At 46.0% G+C, this 19,943-nt stretch overlaps 1 protein-coding gene across 1 annotated transcript; it reads right to left on the bottom strand.

Moving 5' to 3' along the window:
* Window positions 1-2,539: 2,539 nt before the first annotated feature.
* LRRC58 (leucine rich repeat containing 58) lies at window positions 2,540-19,767 on the bottom strand. The gene is made up of 4 exons (XM_010396207.3): window positions 19,192-19,767; window positions 9,924-10,052; window positions 8,339-8,616; window positions 2,540-6,866 (listed from the first exon to the last, which is right to left on the bottom strand). Exons 1-4 carry the CDS (start codon window positions 19,725-19,727, stop codon window positions 6,658-6,660), a joined length of 1,152 nt encoding a protein of 383 aa, XP_010394509.3. The 5' UTR covers window positions 19,728-19,767; the 3' UTR covers window positions 2,540-6,657.
* Window positions 19,768-19,943: the final 176 nt, after the last annotated feature.

The raw sequence follows: 19,943 nt of genomic DNA, 5'->3' as shown, positions 1-19,943 counted from the left end.
CCAGCAAGCCCCTTTCAGCAGTGCTACTCACAACAGAAACAAAGTGCTGGGTTCAGCCACTGCTTTCACCAGGCCCCCTGTGCCTGTGGGGAGGTTTTATGAGCAGGGGTTGAGTTCAGGGCCCTGTGAGGGAGAGCACACACACGGAAACAAAGCACTGTCCCAAGTAGCCCAGGGGAATCCTCTGCCAAGGAAGTACAAGAAGTGCAGTGACTCGTTAACCTGATGCAAAAGATGTCCCCAAAAGGACACGTTTACCCCAGCCTTCAAAAAACACCCATGTTTGGACATGCATGTCTGCATGTTGGAAGCAGAGGGTTATTGTTAAGGGAAATGAAAGGTCCCCTATTTCTAGCATCCAGGTCCCCATCCATACTCCTCCCCGTTCCCATGAAATGCCAGTTTGGTCAAGATTTGTTCAGTGTTACACTGCTCACAAGGAGAATCCATCAGGCCACCTACACCCACCACGTGGCTGTTCCTGAGGCACCACAGGCTGCCCTCCCGAGTCAACAAACAGCGTTTGCAAAGCAAGGCTTTAGAGCAGCCACGTAACATTGGCTGGCACAAAGGACATGGCTTGCTCAATATTGCACATTTGTTATACACTAACTTTTACTAGGGATGCCAGGAACACCAGGAATTACTGAAAAGTATTTTTCCACAATGGCATTCTCCTATCCATTCTCAAAGCCCTAAGGCTGAAATTTACTCTTTCAGGGACAATCCTCAGAACCAAAAAAAATGCTGTGCCTTTCATACATGTCCTTTCACCAGCAGTAAATGTCTGTGTCCTTGCAGATGTAAAGGGTGATGTGCTGACCTGCTGGGCTCACTCTGTGACCCCCTGTCCCCAGCTAAGCTATGACCCTGATGAAGGGTTCGTTTGCCCTCCCAACTCACCTGTTCATCAGTGTCCAAGTCAAGCTCAGGCAAGGATCCTGTAACACTTTGGTCTGTCACGTTCCCTTGCACGAGGAACGACAGAGCTTGATGAAATCATTTATTTGCCAACACAATGATCTTCAGAGATGTGTAAATGGCAGCCAGCCTTGTGACACTCTGATGAAAGGGTAATATTTAGGATAAATATACAACTCACTTATCAGTACTGACTTTGGGTCCTGCTTTTTTATGGAGTCAAGGAGGGGTTACAGACAGGGCACTTGGACAACACTCTGAAGATACATTAATCCTTTACCACTCTGAGAGTAGCTCTGAGCTGCTACCAGTAGGTCCCAGGCCAGGACACAGAGATGGCCCTGCCTTTCTTTGATGCAGCACTTGGACTTTCTCCCAAAATTTCTTTTTTAAAAGGTTGGCAACTGCAACTCACAGCCTTAGTGCAGAGGAAAAGGTGCATACATTCAGCTCTAGCTGTCTTGATCACCTAAGGCAGCATGTCTGAGTAGGAGAAGTACAGCTCTACTTTATGATGACACACTTCCAATGAATGCATCAATGGAACGCTTCCCTGTCGATCTGTGCAACTGCGTGAGCCTAAAATGTCAATCTGACATTCTGAGCATCTGGTTCAGCCCTCTACGTCACTCACGTTTCCTCTGCACCCTTTCCATTGCTCTAGCACTGAAGTCAGAGGAGAGTCTGAGAGCCAAGATTTGCTCCCAGAGACTAAAACATGGGCAACTCATGTCAGGAATCAGCACTTCTGGATTTTGTTTCCAAATATAAGGTAGGCATTAAGAAGGCACAGAAAAGGGTATCCTTAAATTAGTTAACAAAAAGAAGTAAGAATGTTCGCAGCCTGGCTATTACTGCAAGGTCACTGCACTCCTCTGTACTTTATGTTACTCAAAATGGAGCTGCTGCATAATTTGAGAGGTTTTTCATTACATATGCAGTTGAACTATATCTGAAATAGTTCCTGCTGAAGTTAGTATCAAGTCAGTATCAAGTCATTCTTGCTTCCCACTCTCCCATTTTCCGATACACCACATTTCTTCACTGACAACTGGTAATTGCACAGCAGGATCCGAAACATTTTGGCAATAGATCACAAAACTCTTCAGGATGTAGGAGGAAATATGGGGTTACTCAAGAAATGGGAACACATTAGCCAGTTAACATGATCAGAAAATTAGCATTCAAAAAGTCATTTAGAGGTTTCAAGGTTAGCATATTAAGAGGGAAACAATTCACAAAGTTTAGAACTGTTGTTTCATATTGCTGGAAAACTCCACCATGACACCACCTTCTCTTGTTTGGGTATTTATCCAGTCTGTGAGTTACTTCTGCCTTTAAACTGTGCAGCAAATCTCTGCAACACTATACCAGAAGTAAAACAGGATCTGGTTCTGTAACACACACTGGTCTATCACAAGTGGGCCCCAAGAGCCAGGAGTTTCAGCAGTCCCTTTGGAAGTCTCACCCACTCTTGGTTTTACACAGCACAGGTCAAATCCCATCCGCTCCCCGACCACATACAGCCCCATTTTAATGCTTCCAATCCTACAGAAGTTCTGTCTGCAGAAACACCAGAACTGAGATGTCGGAAAATAATGGACAGACAACAGTAGAGTAACATTTTTGTAGGTTTAGTGTTTGCAATTTGTTTTACAGCTTATAATGAAACACTGTTAGAGATAGTTTACATTCATATGTTTCAGGCAAAATACAATTTTAAAATCGTAAGGCACTTTAAGATGTCCTAAAACAAATGCTTATTTAAAAATTCAACAAGAGGGCTGGATGAGAACCCTTTCTACCCTTAGTGTTCTGGTCAGTAAATTATCAATTCTCTACTCAGGCAGGCAAGTGAAATAATCAATAGAAAGGTTTCCAAGACAGAGTTACTGCTGTATTAGTGTGCACTCTGGAGCAGTCTATTTCAAAGTGTCTTCAGTTGGGGAGAGAGGGCATGGTGTGAATAAGATGCATTAAAATAGTTCTTTGAACTGGGCAACAAAGATGCATTGCAAGGATTAAGTTTCATTACTTTCATTGGATTAAATTCCTTCCATTCATTATTGCCAACAAGAGTAAGGAACAAAAAGGAGCTGGTTCTCCCCTACCCTCCCCCCCAGTCCCATTATAATTCAACACAAGATTTCAAAGACTTAAAATGACCAGGAGAAGCCCATGAAAAACTGCATCTGGCCACTTCAGAGTATGTTTAAATATTCATTACTGACTTCCTCAGGTCTCACCTCTTATTAAAGAAAGAGAAACATAAAAGAATTGGCAACTGTCTAAGTTGCTTCCCATCAAATTGATATTTTGCTTCTTTTTAACATGACCCCACTGTTCCCATCAAGTACCTGCATTCAGAAACACACCAGCAGCTCTCCTTGGCAGAGGCATGGTGGGGCAGGGGATGAATGCAGGCAGGGCCCCAGGCCCAACGGGGAAGAAGCAATGAGCAACTTTGCTTAACACACTTGGGTCTCAGCTTAAAAACAGCTCAAAAGCTGGCCATGCTGGGCGGCTGTAGCTACAAAGGGACTGATACCCAAACACTGACTGAAGACTTCACTTGAAGATGCATCTGTAGGAGTTGAAATCTGCTAAAAACAGACAGAAAACAAACAGACAGACAGTGGCAAAAACACTGCCTACTTCTCAGGACCCCTGAGAAGGGAATGATAGAAACTAGCGCCTATCATTAATCTGAGTATTTTCAAGTTGTGTCTTACCTATTTTTGCCCAGTACACTTTCGAGTCTTTGGGGGCTAACAATTGCTGAAAAACGACTCATGGGGATTCAATGTGTTAGGCACTACAATATACACCTGCATCCCTAGTCCTCTCAAAACTATGTTGGAGGGAAAAAACCTCAAACCCAACCAACCAGTAATTTGTTTTTCCTACAAGTTCTTGATTGTTTTAAATTCTGACTTACTTGAATTGCACTTTAAAGCCCAGCAGCAAAAAGAAAACTTGGTAGCTATATTTAGGAATATATATATATATATATAAATTTTTAAGAGTCAAGACATTTTATCAAGTCTAAAAATGCATAGATAGCAACTGCATAAGATGTCAAGTTTTGACCTGGCTACAGTGAAGAATCTGTGAAAAAAAAGATTACCCTAATAGACCATATAATATTTGGGCAGAAGTGGGATGCCTATTCAGTTAGGAAAGAAACTGCAGTTAAGGATCAAGCTAAATTAGAAACAGCCACCACTGGTCTGAACTCATCACACACAGAGGTGCTACTGTGCAAACAGGAACTCTGATGAAATCTAGCTTCGTGAAGTGAAAAAATGCATGACTTCAAGGCAGCTGCTGCTAAAGACAAGAAAGGAAGGTGGTACCTCATGGCCCTGAGCTCAAAAGATCGTGAGATCTCAACTTGTGTGGCTCACTTTTGCTGGCAGGAGAGTCAAGCTCTAGATCACTCAGTTGACTGCCATGGTTATACCAGCAGGCAAGTTAAAATTGTGGCTCTGGAATCATCTTACTGTCGTTCAGCATTGGCGTGACTATGTTCACTTGGGACAGCAAGAGGCATCTGAAAGATGAGACAAACGAAACAGGCCACTCGCTGGTTATAATTTCACTAACAGCATGCAGTTGGTTTCTCACAAAATCTGTAGGTTCTTCTTCCAAAGCAAACCTCACAGAATTTGTTAAAATGACATCCAGTTGCTTGGCACATACACCTTATTGTGTCTTAAAAATACACTTTAAAATAATTACTTGGAAAGGCATAGAGCACATGCAATTAATTCCCTGCAGATCTATGCACACAGGGAGTCACATGTGCATGTAGGAACTAAGTTGCAATGATTAACAATGGACAGAGTACTATTTTACAACCAGGTAATGTCTTTCAAATTCCAGTTCTTTCCAAGGGAACCTGGGGAAATAAAGAGTGCTGTCAAGGAAATGCAAGGCAAGAAATTCAACCTGCACACCAAGACAGACCTTGTTCTTCAGGTCACATAAAAGGAAAAACTGTAGTCTCATTAAAAAAAAAATCACTAAAGTTAGTTATAAAGAGCAGAATTGTCAAAGTGCTTTAATACATAAAGTGTCAAACATAATTAAACAGGACCATTAATGCAGAGCTGCCATAAGATGTTCAAATGGGTACATGTGTTTTCTGAATGCAGGAGAGACACGTTTTTAAATTACCCTGTAGGGCTGGAGTGGGTTAAGAAAGTTTTTCTTGTTCATTTCAGCTTCTTAACATGATGGTTTTGCTCTGCTCATGCATTCAAAGGCACAGTTGGATTTACTCTATCAGAAACTGCATCAAAAGGACTGTCTACCATGAAATATTAATAAAGGGGCAGCTCTCACTGAGTGAAACACACAATAGCCTCATAAAGTTGACTTATAGATACCCGTCAATTTTTAGTATTAATTTTATAAGGTATTTCTTGATGCTTAAAAATTCTGAGCTACTTTCTGCAGCTTGCCTTTAAACATAGTTTTAAGATAACTCAGTGTATTATTTGAACCATCAACAGAGTGCCAAAGCCATTGCAACAAGAGCAAATGCAAACAAATAAATATGGAAGACGTTTCAAAAGCACCTCATGCAAGAAGCTCAGAAAACATGCCTTTGCCTCCCTACCAGCTTTTCCTCTCCTGTTAGGAATCAGGAAAAAAGACATTCAATCTCCACAGCACTTCTCTGCGTACTTTCAATTCACTGAGCTGCTGTGTACATTAGGCAGGTGACCTTAAAGATGGAAAGTTTAAAGATGGAAAGTAACTCTACCAAGCACAGCAGAGCAAACTGCAGTGGGGAAATGTGGCTGTTTATAAACAAAAAATGTCAATCAAGACCTTTCCTGCAATTCACAGCTGTAAAAGCAGATTTGCTCCAAATCTGTGAGCTGAGACTCAAAAGCATAACACAGAGCATCACATCTGGTCCCTTGCACAGGCCACAAGTCTGAAGTAATACCGAGTATAACAGAACAACTTGTCTGTTTTCTGAAGGCACCATAAAGGCAGCAACACTTCAGGTGTAATGGGAAGAAGATGGAGGAGGAAAAATAACAAATACTCTTAGGAGACACTAAGAGCAGCTTAGTATGACAAGGGAGAAAAAAAAGGTGGCTCAGTTCTGTGATGGCTATAACATCTGTAACAGTACAGAGACCCTACACCTCTAGGCAAAGGAAGAGTAACCAGAGTCTGGAAAAACCTAGTCCTGAAAAAAAAAAAAATTCAACTTTCATTTTCAGTGGATGGGTGTAAAATCTGTAACTGAGATCAAAGGAGACAGAAAGGAATCAAACTGCTATATAAAACACTGGGGTCCATACATACTCACATGGCATCATTAGCCTGTTTCTAATTTACCACAGTGTTAAAGGATCTGGGCAGTCTCCTTTGCTCTGCAGGATGACTGAAGTCCAATCAAGTTTCATATATTAAAATCCTTCTGAATCCGCCAGTGAGAACAAATCCCTCTCCCAGCCCGTCTGAGGGAGGGGGGTGCCTCCCAGCCAGGAGACATTTCTAACAACCCCAGGCAACCTACAGGCAGCACGCTACCGAGTTAGATCTCCTAAGCAGCACTGCACCAAGCAAGTCTAGGCTTGCTAAGATGTTCTGGCCCTGCATGGACTTGAGGACAATTTCTCATGAGCCCTTCAGGCCAGTGGCTCATGCTTCACCATTCCATTATTGCTTTTCAAATCCATTTTCCTTCCCGTCTTCCCCTCTGGCTGCCCGTTATCCCAGAAGGACTTTCTGCATCCTGTGCGCAGCAACGCTGGCCTCATCCTCAGAGTCAGACTCGCTCTGGGAAGTGGAGCTCTGGGAGGCAGAGCTGAAGGGAGAGGAGCACTCTGGGGAGCACAGGTAGTGCATCAGCGGGAGCCGATACTTCCCACAGAAGTCAACGAACTTGATCTGTCTGACGCAGCTGTCAAAGTACACACCTGTGAGGGAGAGGAAACAGGAAAAACATGAGACCCTGTGCCCAGAGACCTGCAAACTCTGCAGGGCTCTTATGGCTGGAGCACATGCCTTGAATTAGGATTTAATTGGCACTGAACTGGATGCAGGAGCAAAGAGGTACTGGTGGAAGGGACCAGGATACCTATGAAAATGTGTAATTTCTTTTCTTAGTAAAGAACTCCTGTAAAACTGTATTTTTCTTTTTTTAGCAGTTATTTGGTAGGTGATTCAGAACAGCACACTCTTCACGTAAAGACACAGGGCAGTTACTTCCAAATAGTGTGGAAATTTCTTCTAACCATTAGGGAGAAAACTTGGGCTGGGAATTTGCAAACTTCTTAAATGTCAAATGAATTAATGCACTGTATTTTCAAACTGGTAGAACCTCTTCTACCAGCTAGTAAAAATGCATTCACAAATAGACCTTCACAGCTCTACTTTTCTTCTGCTTGAGTGAAGTCACCATGCTGAGCTTGGATGCTACTTTCCATGGCAACAGTCTTGCTGTAACGCACAATTATGTTCTCTTCCTGTCACAGCAAGTGATTTTAGACGCTGACATTTTCAGAAGTTTCCAGCAGTGTTTTAAGTCCTAGCTGGTCAGGAGTAAGCTTTTCTCCTGCAGTGCTAGAGCAATGCTGCTGTACTGTGCAAGTTCATAAGGCATAGTGAAAAAGCACAGAACCAATCCACTGTTATCCAAGCCGTGCAAAACTCTTAAAAAAAGAAACTTTTCTTTTCCTCCCAACAGAAGTCCCAGCCCTTCCATCTTTGCTTATGGAGCGTGCTTTGATACTGTCCTGTAAGAAGATAACATTATGACTGCAGGGTAGATACTAATTAATGATTTTTTTCCCCTTAATCTTCTAAAGGCTAAATGTGCAGATCATTTACTCTGGATAAAGATTAAGCATTGAGCCAAATTAAGCCCAAGCATTCCAGGCTGTTTTATTAAGTCCTCTCCTTCCAAGAACTACACGCTAGTGGTCCCAAGCTAGAACTAAACAAGTTGCTGTTGGTAACTGCTAAGCAATAGAGCCACTCTCCTCTCTTCCATCCAGAAATGATGCTCACCATTCAGCAAGAGTGTCTGCGAAAGTTCTCCTGTCCATTACTTGCTCTGAGCTATTTCAGGGCAAATGGATCGGAAACTTCAGACCATAAAACCATACTGGAGTGCTGGGATGAGCCACGAAGACTCTGACAGAAGTGCTGTCTTATATTCCCATGCAAATACAGTAAACCAGTACTACAACTCTGAATACTGTTCCTAAGGGAACAAGGCTCCTTAAAGACAAGTTTGCAGGAGACCTGGAGCCAGGGAAATACAGGCAGAATGTGGATGCAGTAAGTAACACTTTGAACCTGAGTGAGCTTATAAAGTCATGGCAAGTCAGAGGGAAAGGAAACCATCAGGTAAGAGCAGGAAGCAGAGCTGCAGAGGTGAACTTACCCCCGCATTTAGGATTGGGACAGTTGCTGGCCAGGCTCAGGTACCGGACAAGACTCTCTGGGAGATCACTGGGAGTGTAGGGAATGTTGCGAGTTTTAACTGTGCGTCCAGCCAGTTCCTGAAGGCTCGGGGGATTGTAGGTCAGGTCACGCACAAACCGCACCACCAGCGGGTTCCCACGCAAGCTCAGCTCTTCGAGGTGGACCAGGTTAAGAATCTCTCGAGGAAGGTAAGTCAGCAGGTTATTGTGCAGGCTAAGGGAACGCAGGGAATGCAGCCTAAGGATGGAGATGGATACCTTGTCAAGATGTGCAAGCAAAATTGCCACACAACTGCATTATGCAGACCTAATTACTCTCCCCTCTCCCACCATCTTCTTTTTCTTTGGCTTTTCTCCCTTTTAAAACATAAATTCATGCTAAAAGAGCTGCTCTTACTCCAGCACACACAGTGCATTAGAAAACTTGGCTCAGCACCGGAGTACCTGCTAAAGAAACACAGTCTTAAACATGCTGCTGTCCCTCTCAGTATTCTCCACACACACCCCCAAAAAAGGTAGAACAAAAGTGTACAAACTGAGCTCTTTCAGGGGACATAACGTTTCCTTGTACCCAGTGCACGCATCAAGAACAGTCCCATGCAGTGCTCTGAATAAGTCACCTGCTCTGTCTCATGCATTAAAGATGATTGCTGGGAGGCAGCCAGCCCTGGAAAGCCCCATGTTTTCACTGCTTGCGGCTGCACCACCTCGCGCTGTGACACCACCACCTCTGAGCAAGGTCAGGCCAGGCCAGCTACGGCACAGGGGACAAGCAATTTTTTCGCTTTTGGACGAGGCTCTCCTCTCTCAGGAAGCACAAAGCAATGCTCCAGCATGGCATCCAGGGCTGCTCCCAAACTTGTAAAAGTTACAAGACATTGTATATCAAGAATAATCCCACTACATCATCAAATTCCAACTCTGAGAGCTCCATGCTGCCATTCAGTTGTTTTTAGGTTACAGCTACACCTCCCATCTTCATTTCCCATCTTAGGCTACACATACAGAGCTGCAGCATCCTCTTTCCCCCATTATGAACAGATAAAGCACTAATCTAGCCCCTAGAACTATGCCGTAGGATTAAATGAAGACTCAGAGATCCTAAAGTAAGGAATGCCAAGGGAGCACAGGGGATGGTACAACATAAAAGTACAGAAGGGTTTGGGGTGAAGGGCAAAACAGATCAAGCATTCATTACTAATAAAACAGTACCACTCTTACTTCTTAAGGCAGCAATTTATCTTTTCTGAGTTGCCCAGGTTCTTTTCAGGACCCTCTATACAAATCTTTTAATTCACTGTAAGTTGCAATCCCGGTGAGTTTTTTAAACACTTTGAAAGAGTTTTTTGACCCTTTGATAGAGTTTACCAGATCATATATTCATGGTTTGCCTGCAGTGCACCATGCCAGGGATGTTCTTTTTCAAGTCTAGTCACATTAACAAACTGAAGGACAAATAGGTCCTCCCAGGTGCTTTCATCCACGCACAGAGAAAAAGTTCAAAGAGTTAATTACAGCTAGTGGCCAATGACAGCAAATACTCACTGTGCCAGCTGAGGTGGAATGCTCTGGATCTTGTTGTCACACAGAACTAGATACCTCAGAGAAGGCAGTTTTGCTAATTCAGGTGGAATTGCTGTAATGAAATTCCCTCCAAGGTATAGAAACTCTAAACTGAAAAACAGAAGAGAAAACAGTGCATTATTTCATTAATTTCAAGTTTCCTTTAACACCTAGGTTTTCACATCTCTGCACTTCTTAAAGGAAGCTGACAGATGACTACCTATGAGATAATTTGCTGAGAGAAAGAAAAAAAAAGCTGAGTTGCACATCAAAATTACAACAGAGCTGATGTTTCACAATAGATAATGTTGAGATTTTACCTCCAGACTCCCGCAGTCACCCTTACACCTGCAGGTAGGCACCAGACAACTGTGTATTCCTACACCAACCCCTTATGCAAAGCTTGTGCTCCTATTTCCAAGGAAGAGCAGCCTGCACACACAGGGTTTGCAGCCCTGACACAGATCCTGCTGCAGCCAGTGGGAGCTCTCTGTTTTGGTAGGAGCAAAGCATGAGTGCAGTGTCTCTCCCTGGAAATCCTGGCCCTGCCCCAGCACTAGTTGCTCTTTGTGGAATCATTTGACTCCTCGGTGACTAACTGGAACCTTTCAGCATTACTCAGAGGCAGCCGGTCCCACTTTGATACAATTCACATACCGATACCACAGCTGCAACAGCACAGAGTGCACCTAAGTCACACAAGAACATGCATGCAATTTCTCAGAGATTGATTTCACTACACTGAAGTCATGAAGCTCAAAGCTAACAGAAACCATAGCTGGGCTTCACTGCAGTTTGGGGCTAAATCAAAGAATCACTGGATGTCCTGTGAAAACGCAGTGGATGGGAGACATGAATGGAGAGAGGCACTAAACCCCTTCTGCCAGGTGGAGCAGCCAGTATTTGCTGTGCATCTCTGCCCTTCTAGGAAGAAAAATTGGCAAGCATTTCTCTTTGACATAATAGCTTCAAATCCCCATTCCACGGACTCAAGTAGCTTTCTTTCCCTGTTCTCGGATGTTGTCTGAAAGAGGAGCAAAGGCAGGCTCAGTGTGGGTACTTCTTGCTAATCACAGTCCAGCCAAGATTTCTTCCGTGTTTGAAAAAGGTGGATCCCATAGTCCTGGTTCTGTATCTCCAGTACACACTCAGGTTGCCTAACTACAATGCACCTTGGCCTTCTCTGATCCAAGCATTGCCCACGGGCCAGGGAAAGTGAACACATCAGGCTCCATCTTTAAGTAGAGGTTATAACTTCCCTGGAGTAGGAGACACCTTCGCCTCACCCCAGCAACTGAGAAATGCTATGGATACAACTGGCACAGAAACACAGGAACAGAGCACCCAAGGGACACTGTGGTCGACCCAGACAAGGTCTGAGCCCTGAAACTCTGTGCCACAGCATATGTGGAGCGCAGAGGAGCTCCTCCCTGAGACTCCCCCTGGGATGGAGCAGGAGAACAGGAGAGAGAGTCTGTTTCGCTCAGTTCTTGCAAGAAACTTGAACCCCAGAGATCCAATGACAGCATCTGCTTGGGCTAGAGAGGCCACTACTGCAGCACAAAGGTGCACATGCCCAACAGTGAAGGACAGAATGACAGACCTTTGCAACACACCAGGAGATGCTTGCAGGGCTCAGCTTCCCCCGGATTCCCTTATATTTTTGGAGTATGTCAAAGGCAAGCTAAATAATTGACATTTGATAAAGTGGATACAAAATTAGGCCTTAAATGGAATTTGATTATATGGAAGGCAGTAACTACAGACCAAGTGGGACAGCACAGTTGGAGATTACTCTGAATGTGAAAGAAAGTACACGGGGAAAAACTGTCACCAATCGCCCCTGCTCCAAAGTAACCTCTCTTCTACTCAGACAACCTGTAGGTGAGGAGTGGGGGTACGAGGAAGAGTGCTGTGCAGAGACCATGTCAAGGAGAGATTATTTTTAATTAACTTTTGATCCCCTAACAAAGCCCTGAGTTTTAACCAAAATTCCTCCTTCGAACCTCCATTGTTTCCCAATGTGGATTTAGGCTGCTTTGGCTCTCACTAGGGACTTAACTGCTGAGTATACAATTCCTAGGCATATTTTAACTCCATACCATTGCTGGAGCCCACACCAAAAACTGTTGGGCAAGAGAATTCTAGCAATGTGGATTTCAATATTTAAACAAGGTTTACATGCATACAGGTTTGCACTTCCTAGGAAAAGTGAATAATTAACTCCTCATCCTTTGTGTTTGAGGACACTAATGCCTGTAAAGTGACATGGCATAAAACCACATCCTACCAGGGAAAGAGAGGATGGCACAAATTATATAGTAAAAATATTTAGGAAATTCATTTCAAGGCATAAAACGCATATGTTTCAAGAGTAGCCTACTGTACAAACTAAGTGTGCAAAACCACTGCCTACAAACTTCTTACAGCTTCAAATCTGTTCTTTGTAAAGTCTGTAATGAGAACACTCAGTCATACCGCACAGGATACAAAGATCTAACATCAGAATACAAAGTGTCTCTACCTAAAAACCCACTAAATAAAGTAACTTCTTCATTGGCAACAAAATACTTCTTAAAAATGTTTTCTTTTCACTCATCTTCTGAATCACTGTTTTGGGGTCAGTAGACTAAAAACTCATGGGGCCCAGTCTGCTACAGCAAATTCAGAATTTCCACATCAACTTATGGTATTAATTAGATGATTAACTTATTAAAAAACCACAGGGAGGAGTTTTTGAAATGACAAAGAAACTTACTTAAAACATAGAAAAGATATTCTTACAGTTTCCATTGAAACACCGCTCAGCAGGAAAACAAAATCCGTAACTCCCATCCCTCAAAGTACAATTTGCTAGGAAGAAGGATCTAGCCTAGTCTTGGCTAAGCAAGGTGAAGGAATCAACAACAGCCATTTCTGCATCAAATTAAAATGTCAAGATTTGTCTGAGCAAAGCTAATAATGACACAGGAAAGGATTTTCAAGAGACACAACCCCTTTATCAAGAGCACTGACCAGAGAACTGGGAATGCAGTTTGCTCCCAGCTCATCTGCTCCTGGCCTGATTTTCATGTCACACTAAGCCTGTACTAGAGGCCAAGGTGATGCTGGCTCTTGAGTTGCACTACCCAGGGCAGGGCAGTTCGCTGCTTGGTAAGACAAGCAAAAGCACTGCTCAGCTCTGCCCTCTTCACACAAGAGCCTGCACTAAGTCAATCCACAACATTCATCACAGGTTTTTGCAGGAAGACCACAGCAGAGATGGCACTGAGCTTAGTGAATGCTTCTAACTAACCTTTCACACTTAGACCTAGTTCTTCTGACAATCATTAATCTGTACAGTCATTTTGATAGATCAGCTAAGGTCTTGTGAGCTGCTGTGTACACAGACGTAGGACTGGATTTTTTTCTGCACTTTCAAAAGTCCAGAATCTTCAAAAAGCCAGAGATCAACTATCATCAAACAAACAAAAGGTGAGTTCCAATTTTTGAAGCTAGAATGAATGATGTACTTCCAACTTGCCACACAGACTCTGGGCTGAATGAGTTTCAAGAAGGGACAAACACTAACAAAATCAACCTCAACAGAATCTGAAAAAAGACCCAACAAGCATGTGACAGAGTAACTAATGAGGGTTGACACTTTCTCTCCTGCCTTTAAGCAATGTTGACAAATACGCTAATAAAAGGCCAGAGTCCCTTTCAGCCTCACACCCAGCAGCCCCCTGCTCAGCACAGCCAGTCCTAATTGCTGCCAAGCACAAGCCAGCACGCTGAGCCCATCATGTGGTGCTCCTCTCTAGCAGCGTATTTCACACCACTGGGCTGTAAGGCGGCAATGAAAATACTTTTACCTACTAGGAAAGGAGTGGAGAAATGCTAAAAAAACTATGATCAATTCAGGGAGTGGCAGCAAAGTTTAACGTGCAAAGAGACTGTACCTTCTTGCTTATGTCCTTGATGTTTTCAGGTCATCATATACCACAAATCAAATCCAAAAGCCCCCAAACACTCAGTAAATAAGAAGAGCCACTCTGAGCACTAGAGGTATTTTTTAATACCCTATCAATTACTACAGCACTCCCATAGTCATGTTTCAAGGGGATAATGTCTTCAGGCATAAGAGATACTCCAATTTTCAATCCACCCTGTTTCCCCACAGATGCTTCTTCAGATAAAATTTAACAGCTGACATCAAACAGATGCATCTAAATAGGTAATCTAAAAAAACCCAAGCCAACAATGTTGCCTGAAATAGCTCCGGGTCTTTTTAAGATAAACTTTTTAGCAAGAAATTTCCAGGGCAGTTTTGAGGCTCATGCAAGGGAGGAATTTCAAAGCAGCCCACAATACACTCCTGTTAACCCTGTTCTACGATTTGCTAATTCCTGAGAGAACTGCATAGCCTTTGCTGACACGCAAATTTAAGATCAAACGGTCGTCTGAACACTATTTGCAAAACGTTTGAAGAGGGGAAGAAGAAGGGAGACAGCAAGCAGATTTCCTAATGCTGTATCTTTATCAAAGCTCTGCTTGCCCTTTTTCCCACACTAACAGCCGTTCTGTAAGCGTACGCTTGTCTAACATGCTTAATACTACCCACGAATGAAAGCAAACGCTCTGGGTTTCAATGCATATAAGCCTTTACACAAACCTTGGATGAATCCAGTTAGGCGTCTGAGGTCTTTGATCCCAGCCCTCACACAACTGGGCTTTATTAGAGGAATAGCAGCAAGAAGGAAAGGAGCATGCATGGGTCTTTTCCAAGCTCTGCCTGCTCCCCAGTGCTTGACGGAGCATCAGAGTATTCACTAGGAGAGTATGACTAAACTCAAAATTCCCATGGGAGATTCAAAGTATCGGCTGTGTTTCACTAAGCCCTTGAGAATTATTCATTTTACAGGACACTTGCAGGACATTTCCCCAGGCCTGCACACTGATTAGGGCAATCCTTGCACTCTTAAGCCAAAAGCCACAGCTGCACCATGAAGATCAGAGCTATGTTTTACCAGATTTGCCGCACAAATTTTGTGCCAGGATGGGGACAAGTAGATGGCCACGTTTCTAGCTCACCAGCTGTAACACACATTGCCCCACACTGCATCCCCAGTTGGATCAGCAGCGGAAGCACATGCAGAACCGATGCAGCAGTGGGATCTCTATGCAGATCACAGTTCAGGAGCTGCTGAGGGCTGTGAATTGAGACTGAGAGAGAGTGACTGACCGTAACATCTCCCACTGAAAACACAGCAAGGTCAGCAGGGAGAACTACAGAGAAGATAACACTGGGGTCTGCCTATGCTGAGTTCGTATTTTATCTGGCAACAAACAGGAAAGCAATGCAAGGAAGGTTGCTCTCACACATCTGGTGCATTCACCACTCTCAATTCACAGCAAGAGCCACTGCTCAGGTCTTGCACTGTACTGACACACCAGCTGTCAGGAACTGGGGATGCTGGGCATACAGAAGGACCTGGCACAGCTTCAACACGATCAAGAAAAAGCCCTCAGCAGGGGCAACACCTACATTTCTCAGAAATACATGAGGCTATTGCTGGGCACCCTCGATGCCTACACTGAAACATTCAGGAAAGAGCACTGAATTTTCCTAATGGAAAACATGAAGCATGAAAGGCTATTCATCCCTGGTGCCAGCTTGCTATGATCAGCATCATCCTACTGCCATCACCAGAGCAATTATGATCATACATTTATGAAGCCATGCAAAGGAAGCTTCAAGCATACAGGCAGGCCTTCCACAACAGCCTAGGAGATAACCAACAATCAGGAACACGGCACTCACTGTCCACGCAGGATCTTGCACTGCACACGAAACATTTGTGTGGGTGAGGACGGGGCAGATGGCTGAAGCCGGAATGAGTAAGACACGACAGCAGCAGGACTGGCTGTGGTTCTTATCACCGGCTTCATTAACTTGCCAAGTCACCATGAACATGCCAGGGAAAAGTTTCTGCACAATACGCCTAACCCAAATACAGCTGCAAAGTGGTGGATTTATTATCTTCCTGTGAGTAACAACACATGGCACACACCTTCCATTCCAGGACCTTTGCATTCATAGTCACCAGCACATTCCCTCTCCTTTGGCAGGTCAGACCCATCAGCTTTTTATACTTTCAACTTTATCACATACACAGACTCCTTATCTGCCATATTCCTGGCCTTCATTAAAACTGACACACTGCCCCTTCAAAAACTAAGAGTGCAGAGGAAAGACACAAAGCTTAGTTATCAAGAGTATTTTAAAAATCTCATCACAGCTCAGCCATTCCTTGGAAATCTAAGAAGCATTTCTAGATTTCTGCAACTCCAGTCTGCTCTATCATCAGTGACTGGAGCAAATGGGAAGCCACCAGGGTCACAGGAAGAGGAGAACTGCTGGCCTCAGGAACTCTAATAGCAGCAGGAGGAACTTGATCAATAAGAGTGCTGCCTGCATTCCCTTGTGGTCTCACAGCCCCTAAGATAAAAGAAAAATTTATTTTTATGAGAAGTTGCACATGGAAAAAGGCTCAAGGTCTTGGCTTGTCAGCAAGACTGGCATTTGCAGATTGAGCTGGGAGGTTAACAGAAGCCACAGCACCAGGTCCCATGTCCAACTTCCAGAGCTCAGAAACTAACAGAGGTCTCCATGTTGCTGTGCTGTAACAGCTGGCTCTGCTCTGTCCTTGCTCAGGCTCATTTGACCCCTTCCACAACAAGCACACTCACACTGAGGACACTCTTGTCAGCAGGTAGGAGCAGAGTCTGGCAGCAGTTTCTCTCCAGAATGTACTTTCTATGTTTTTGGCAAGGGTCATTGGTTATCTGGGTCCCAATGAACAGATTCAGGATTCCCTCTGGAGGAACAACACATTATAAAGTGTTGTTTTCTCCAAGCGCTGGCAAAGCCGTGTGCGGCTCCCTTTTGTTACCCAAGCAGTCCCAGATACAGAAGTCACTGATGGCAGAGTGGTAAAGAAGCTGACAATCCTGGTGGGGCACAGATTTGCTATCTTGAGCTAAAGTTCAATTATATTATGTTGACATGTTAGCAGAAGTTCAACGAGGTAGCAGTGGTGACGTGGGCAGCAGACAGAAGCCGTGTCTAAGTGTAACTCTTCCATCTGACGTCACTTTGCAATGATAAATGGACAGTTCAATAGCTTTGTCTGCATTTGCTCTCTCTGAATTCTCATTCTGGGGGTTTGAGCATGACCAGCCCAAGAAGAGCTGCAGGACAGGACAACAAGGAGCCCTGCTTCAGGGCAGGTCAGAGGAACAAAGAGTGGCAGAGATGCAGCGTGGAGCACAGGTCACAGCCTGCTGGGGCACCGCGCGCGGTGCTACACAGCCCAGTACCTTCCTGGGGACATCAGGGCTGAGCTTTGCTTTCTTGGGGGAAGAAAAAGAAAGAGAGAGAAAAAATCACAGCCACAGACTGAGACCATGTAAACAGCAGCAGGGAGCCTCTGACTCAGAGGTGGGAGCAACAATCAGATCCCAACTACATCCTGGATGCTACCAGACATGCTACGGAGACAATGTGGATCATCTTCCTCACACAGCTGCCCTCCTCCATTGGCCTCCTCTCCCATGCCTCATTTCCTTTTTCATCCCTGAAGCATCTGTTTCCAGACAGAGAAAAAGCTGAGCTTCCTCTTCCTCATGACAGCCGCAACCCAGGATGTATCACAAGTCTGTCAAGAAGAATATGGGCATTGTCCATCACTCAAAATGTCTCATAGCATCTCTCAGTCCAGAGAGCGTAACCTAGAATTGCTCCAAATCCTTAACAGGTGCATGCTATGCTACCTGGACAAAAGCCACAAACCCAATTGTATTATACTGCAGCAGACAAAAGCATTTCCCAACAGCACTCAAGCAGTTCTGGCACCTCCCACCAACGCCCATGGGAGACATCACACAGAACATCCTATGCTTCCACTGGATGCAGCTCTGCTGAGCCATCAGAGTGAATCCAGGTATTTAGGGTCAAGGGTGCTGGAATTTGCATAAGAGAAGCTGCCTCTGGCAAGTCACTTGGCAAAGAGCCGGAGCAAACAAAGTTCAGATCCAAAGTCTTAGCAGAGAGCTGCACAGAGGCCAGTCCGAGGCTTGGGGATCCAGCAGAACACTGAGCTGCCTGTGTCACTTAAGCCACGACAAGCATCCAGCTTGCCCAGGAGGACAGCAGGCTTCAGGAGTACCCAGCCCAGGCCAGTGCAGGCAGCCAATACCCAGTGCTGTCTAAGGCCTGTTCCCACCCCACCACTGTTCCTAATTGCTGTGATTCAGCCATAAGTTTCTGTATGGCCGGCCTGCAGTGGCTGACACAGCCCCAGAGCCAGATGTGCCACTGCACCCAAGCACAGCATGGGGCTCCGTGCTCCAGGTCTGTCAGTATCTGTCAGATCTACACGAGTCCATGGGCTGAGAGAAACACCACAAAACCCCATCCATGACAGCAAGACCCCAGCGAGACTGCAGCTGTATTGGGAGAAAGGCCCTGTTGTTTGCGCAAGTCACAAACACATCTTTATTCTCCTGAGCAACCCATCATGCAGCCACGAACTGCATGACACATGGGGTTTATCTCGCTGTCACCCAGAGAGGTGCATGAGAGCCTTCCACATGCCAATACTCACACCAACCACACCATCACCAGGAGAGCTCCCCTGCAGTGCAGGGACTGGGCAGTTCCAAGAGTCACCCAGTTTGTGAGCACAGAAGGCCCATCATCGCCTGAAGAATACACAGCATCAGTTGGGTTGGAAAGGACCACAGCAGGTCTTCTGTTCCAACCTCCCTGCTCACGCAGGGTCATCCTAAAGCACACGGCACAGGATTGTGTCCACTGGAATATCACCAGTGAGGGAGAATCCACAATCTCTCTGTTCCAGTGCTCGGTCACCCCCACAGTAAGGAAGTTATTCCTCACGTTCAGGAGGAACTTCCTGTGCATCATTTTCTGCATCTTGTCCTATTGCTTGGCACCACCAAGAAGAGCCTGCCTCCATCCTCAACACCTACCCTTTAGATACATATATATATATATATATATATGAGGTAAAGAACGTCCTGGAGTTTTGGTAACTCAGCGTGATGAAGAGGAAGAGCCACGTTAGCGGCAGCAGTGCTTGGAGACACCTGACGTTGGAGAGAACTGACCCCCCGGAGGGGGAGCGTGGCAGAAAACCCGGCCGGGCTTGCCGAGGCTGTCCCTGTTCCCGCGGGGCCCGTCCCTCACCTTTGGAGCTCCTGGATGTCGGGCGGGATGCCGTGGAGCCGGTTGCCGCCGAGGCTGAGGCTGCGCAGCCCGCGGAGCTGCAGCAGCGCGGGCGGCACCTCGGCGAAGCGGTTCCCGCTGAGGTTGAGGACGCGGAGGGAGCGGGCGAGCGGCGCCTGCCCCAGCCCCTTGGGCAGCGAGCCGGGCCCGCCAAGCCGGTTGTTCTTGGCCAGCAACGTGTGGAGGCACGGCAAGGACAGCAGCTCCGTGCCCATCTCCGCCAGCCCCGTCCCGCTCACGTCCAGCACCTCCAGCGCCGGGAACCACTGCGACAGCCCGGCAGGCAGCGGGCCCAACAGCCGCCGCGGCGACAGCACCAGCCGCCGCGCCTCCGCGCTGCGCCGCGCCGACAGCTCCGCCGCCAGCGCCTGCTCGGGCTCCGGCTCGGGCTCGGGCTCCGGCTCTGGCTCGGGCTCCGACTCCGGCTCCGGCTCCATCTCCAGCGCTAGCTCCGGTCCCGGCTCCAGCTCAGGGCCCTCCCCGCCTGCCGCCGCCATCCCGCCCGCACCGACCGACGGCCCCGCGCGTCACCCCGGGGCTTCCGCGCCTCACCCCGCCCCGGCCCGCCCCGGAACCTGCATATCCCCACCGCCCCCCGCGGCCCCCCCGCGTCATGCTCGATCCCGGGCGCGCCGCAGCGGGGAGAGGGCTCCTCATGCAGGTTGCGGGGCGCCCGGGGGTGGGCGGCGGAGGGAGAGGGAGCGTTCGGCGGC

This window comes from Corvus cornix, chromosome 1, assembly GCF_000738735.6.
Source record: "Corvus cornix cornix isolate S_Up_H32 chromosome 1, ASM73873v5, whole genome shotgun sequence".
NCBI classification, from domain to species: Eukaryota; Metazoa; Chordata; class Aves; order Passeriformes; family Corvidae; genus Corvus; species Corvus cornix.
Note: the sequence above shows the minus strand (reverse complement) of the source record. Positions and strands in the feature narration are given on the sequence as shown.

What these genes read in the sequence shown, in the direction of transcription:
- LRRC58 (XM_010396207.3), bottom strand. Translation starts at nt 19,727, where the DNA reads ATGGCGGCGGCAGGCGGGGAGGGCCCTGAGCTGGAGCCGGGACCGGAG. An exon ending in GACATCCAGGAGCTCCAAAG is followed by an intron (nt 10,053 to 19,191) that starts GTGAGGGACGGG and finishes TCTGTTTTTCAG; the next exon opens with TTTAGAGTTTCTATACCTTG. An exon ending in TCCCAATCCTAAATGCGGGG is followed by an intron (nt 6,867 to 8,338) that starts GTAAGTTCACCT and finishes TCTCCCTCACAG; the next exon opens with GTGTGTACTTTGACAGCTGC.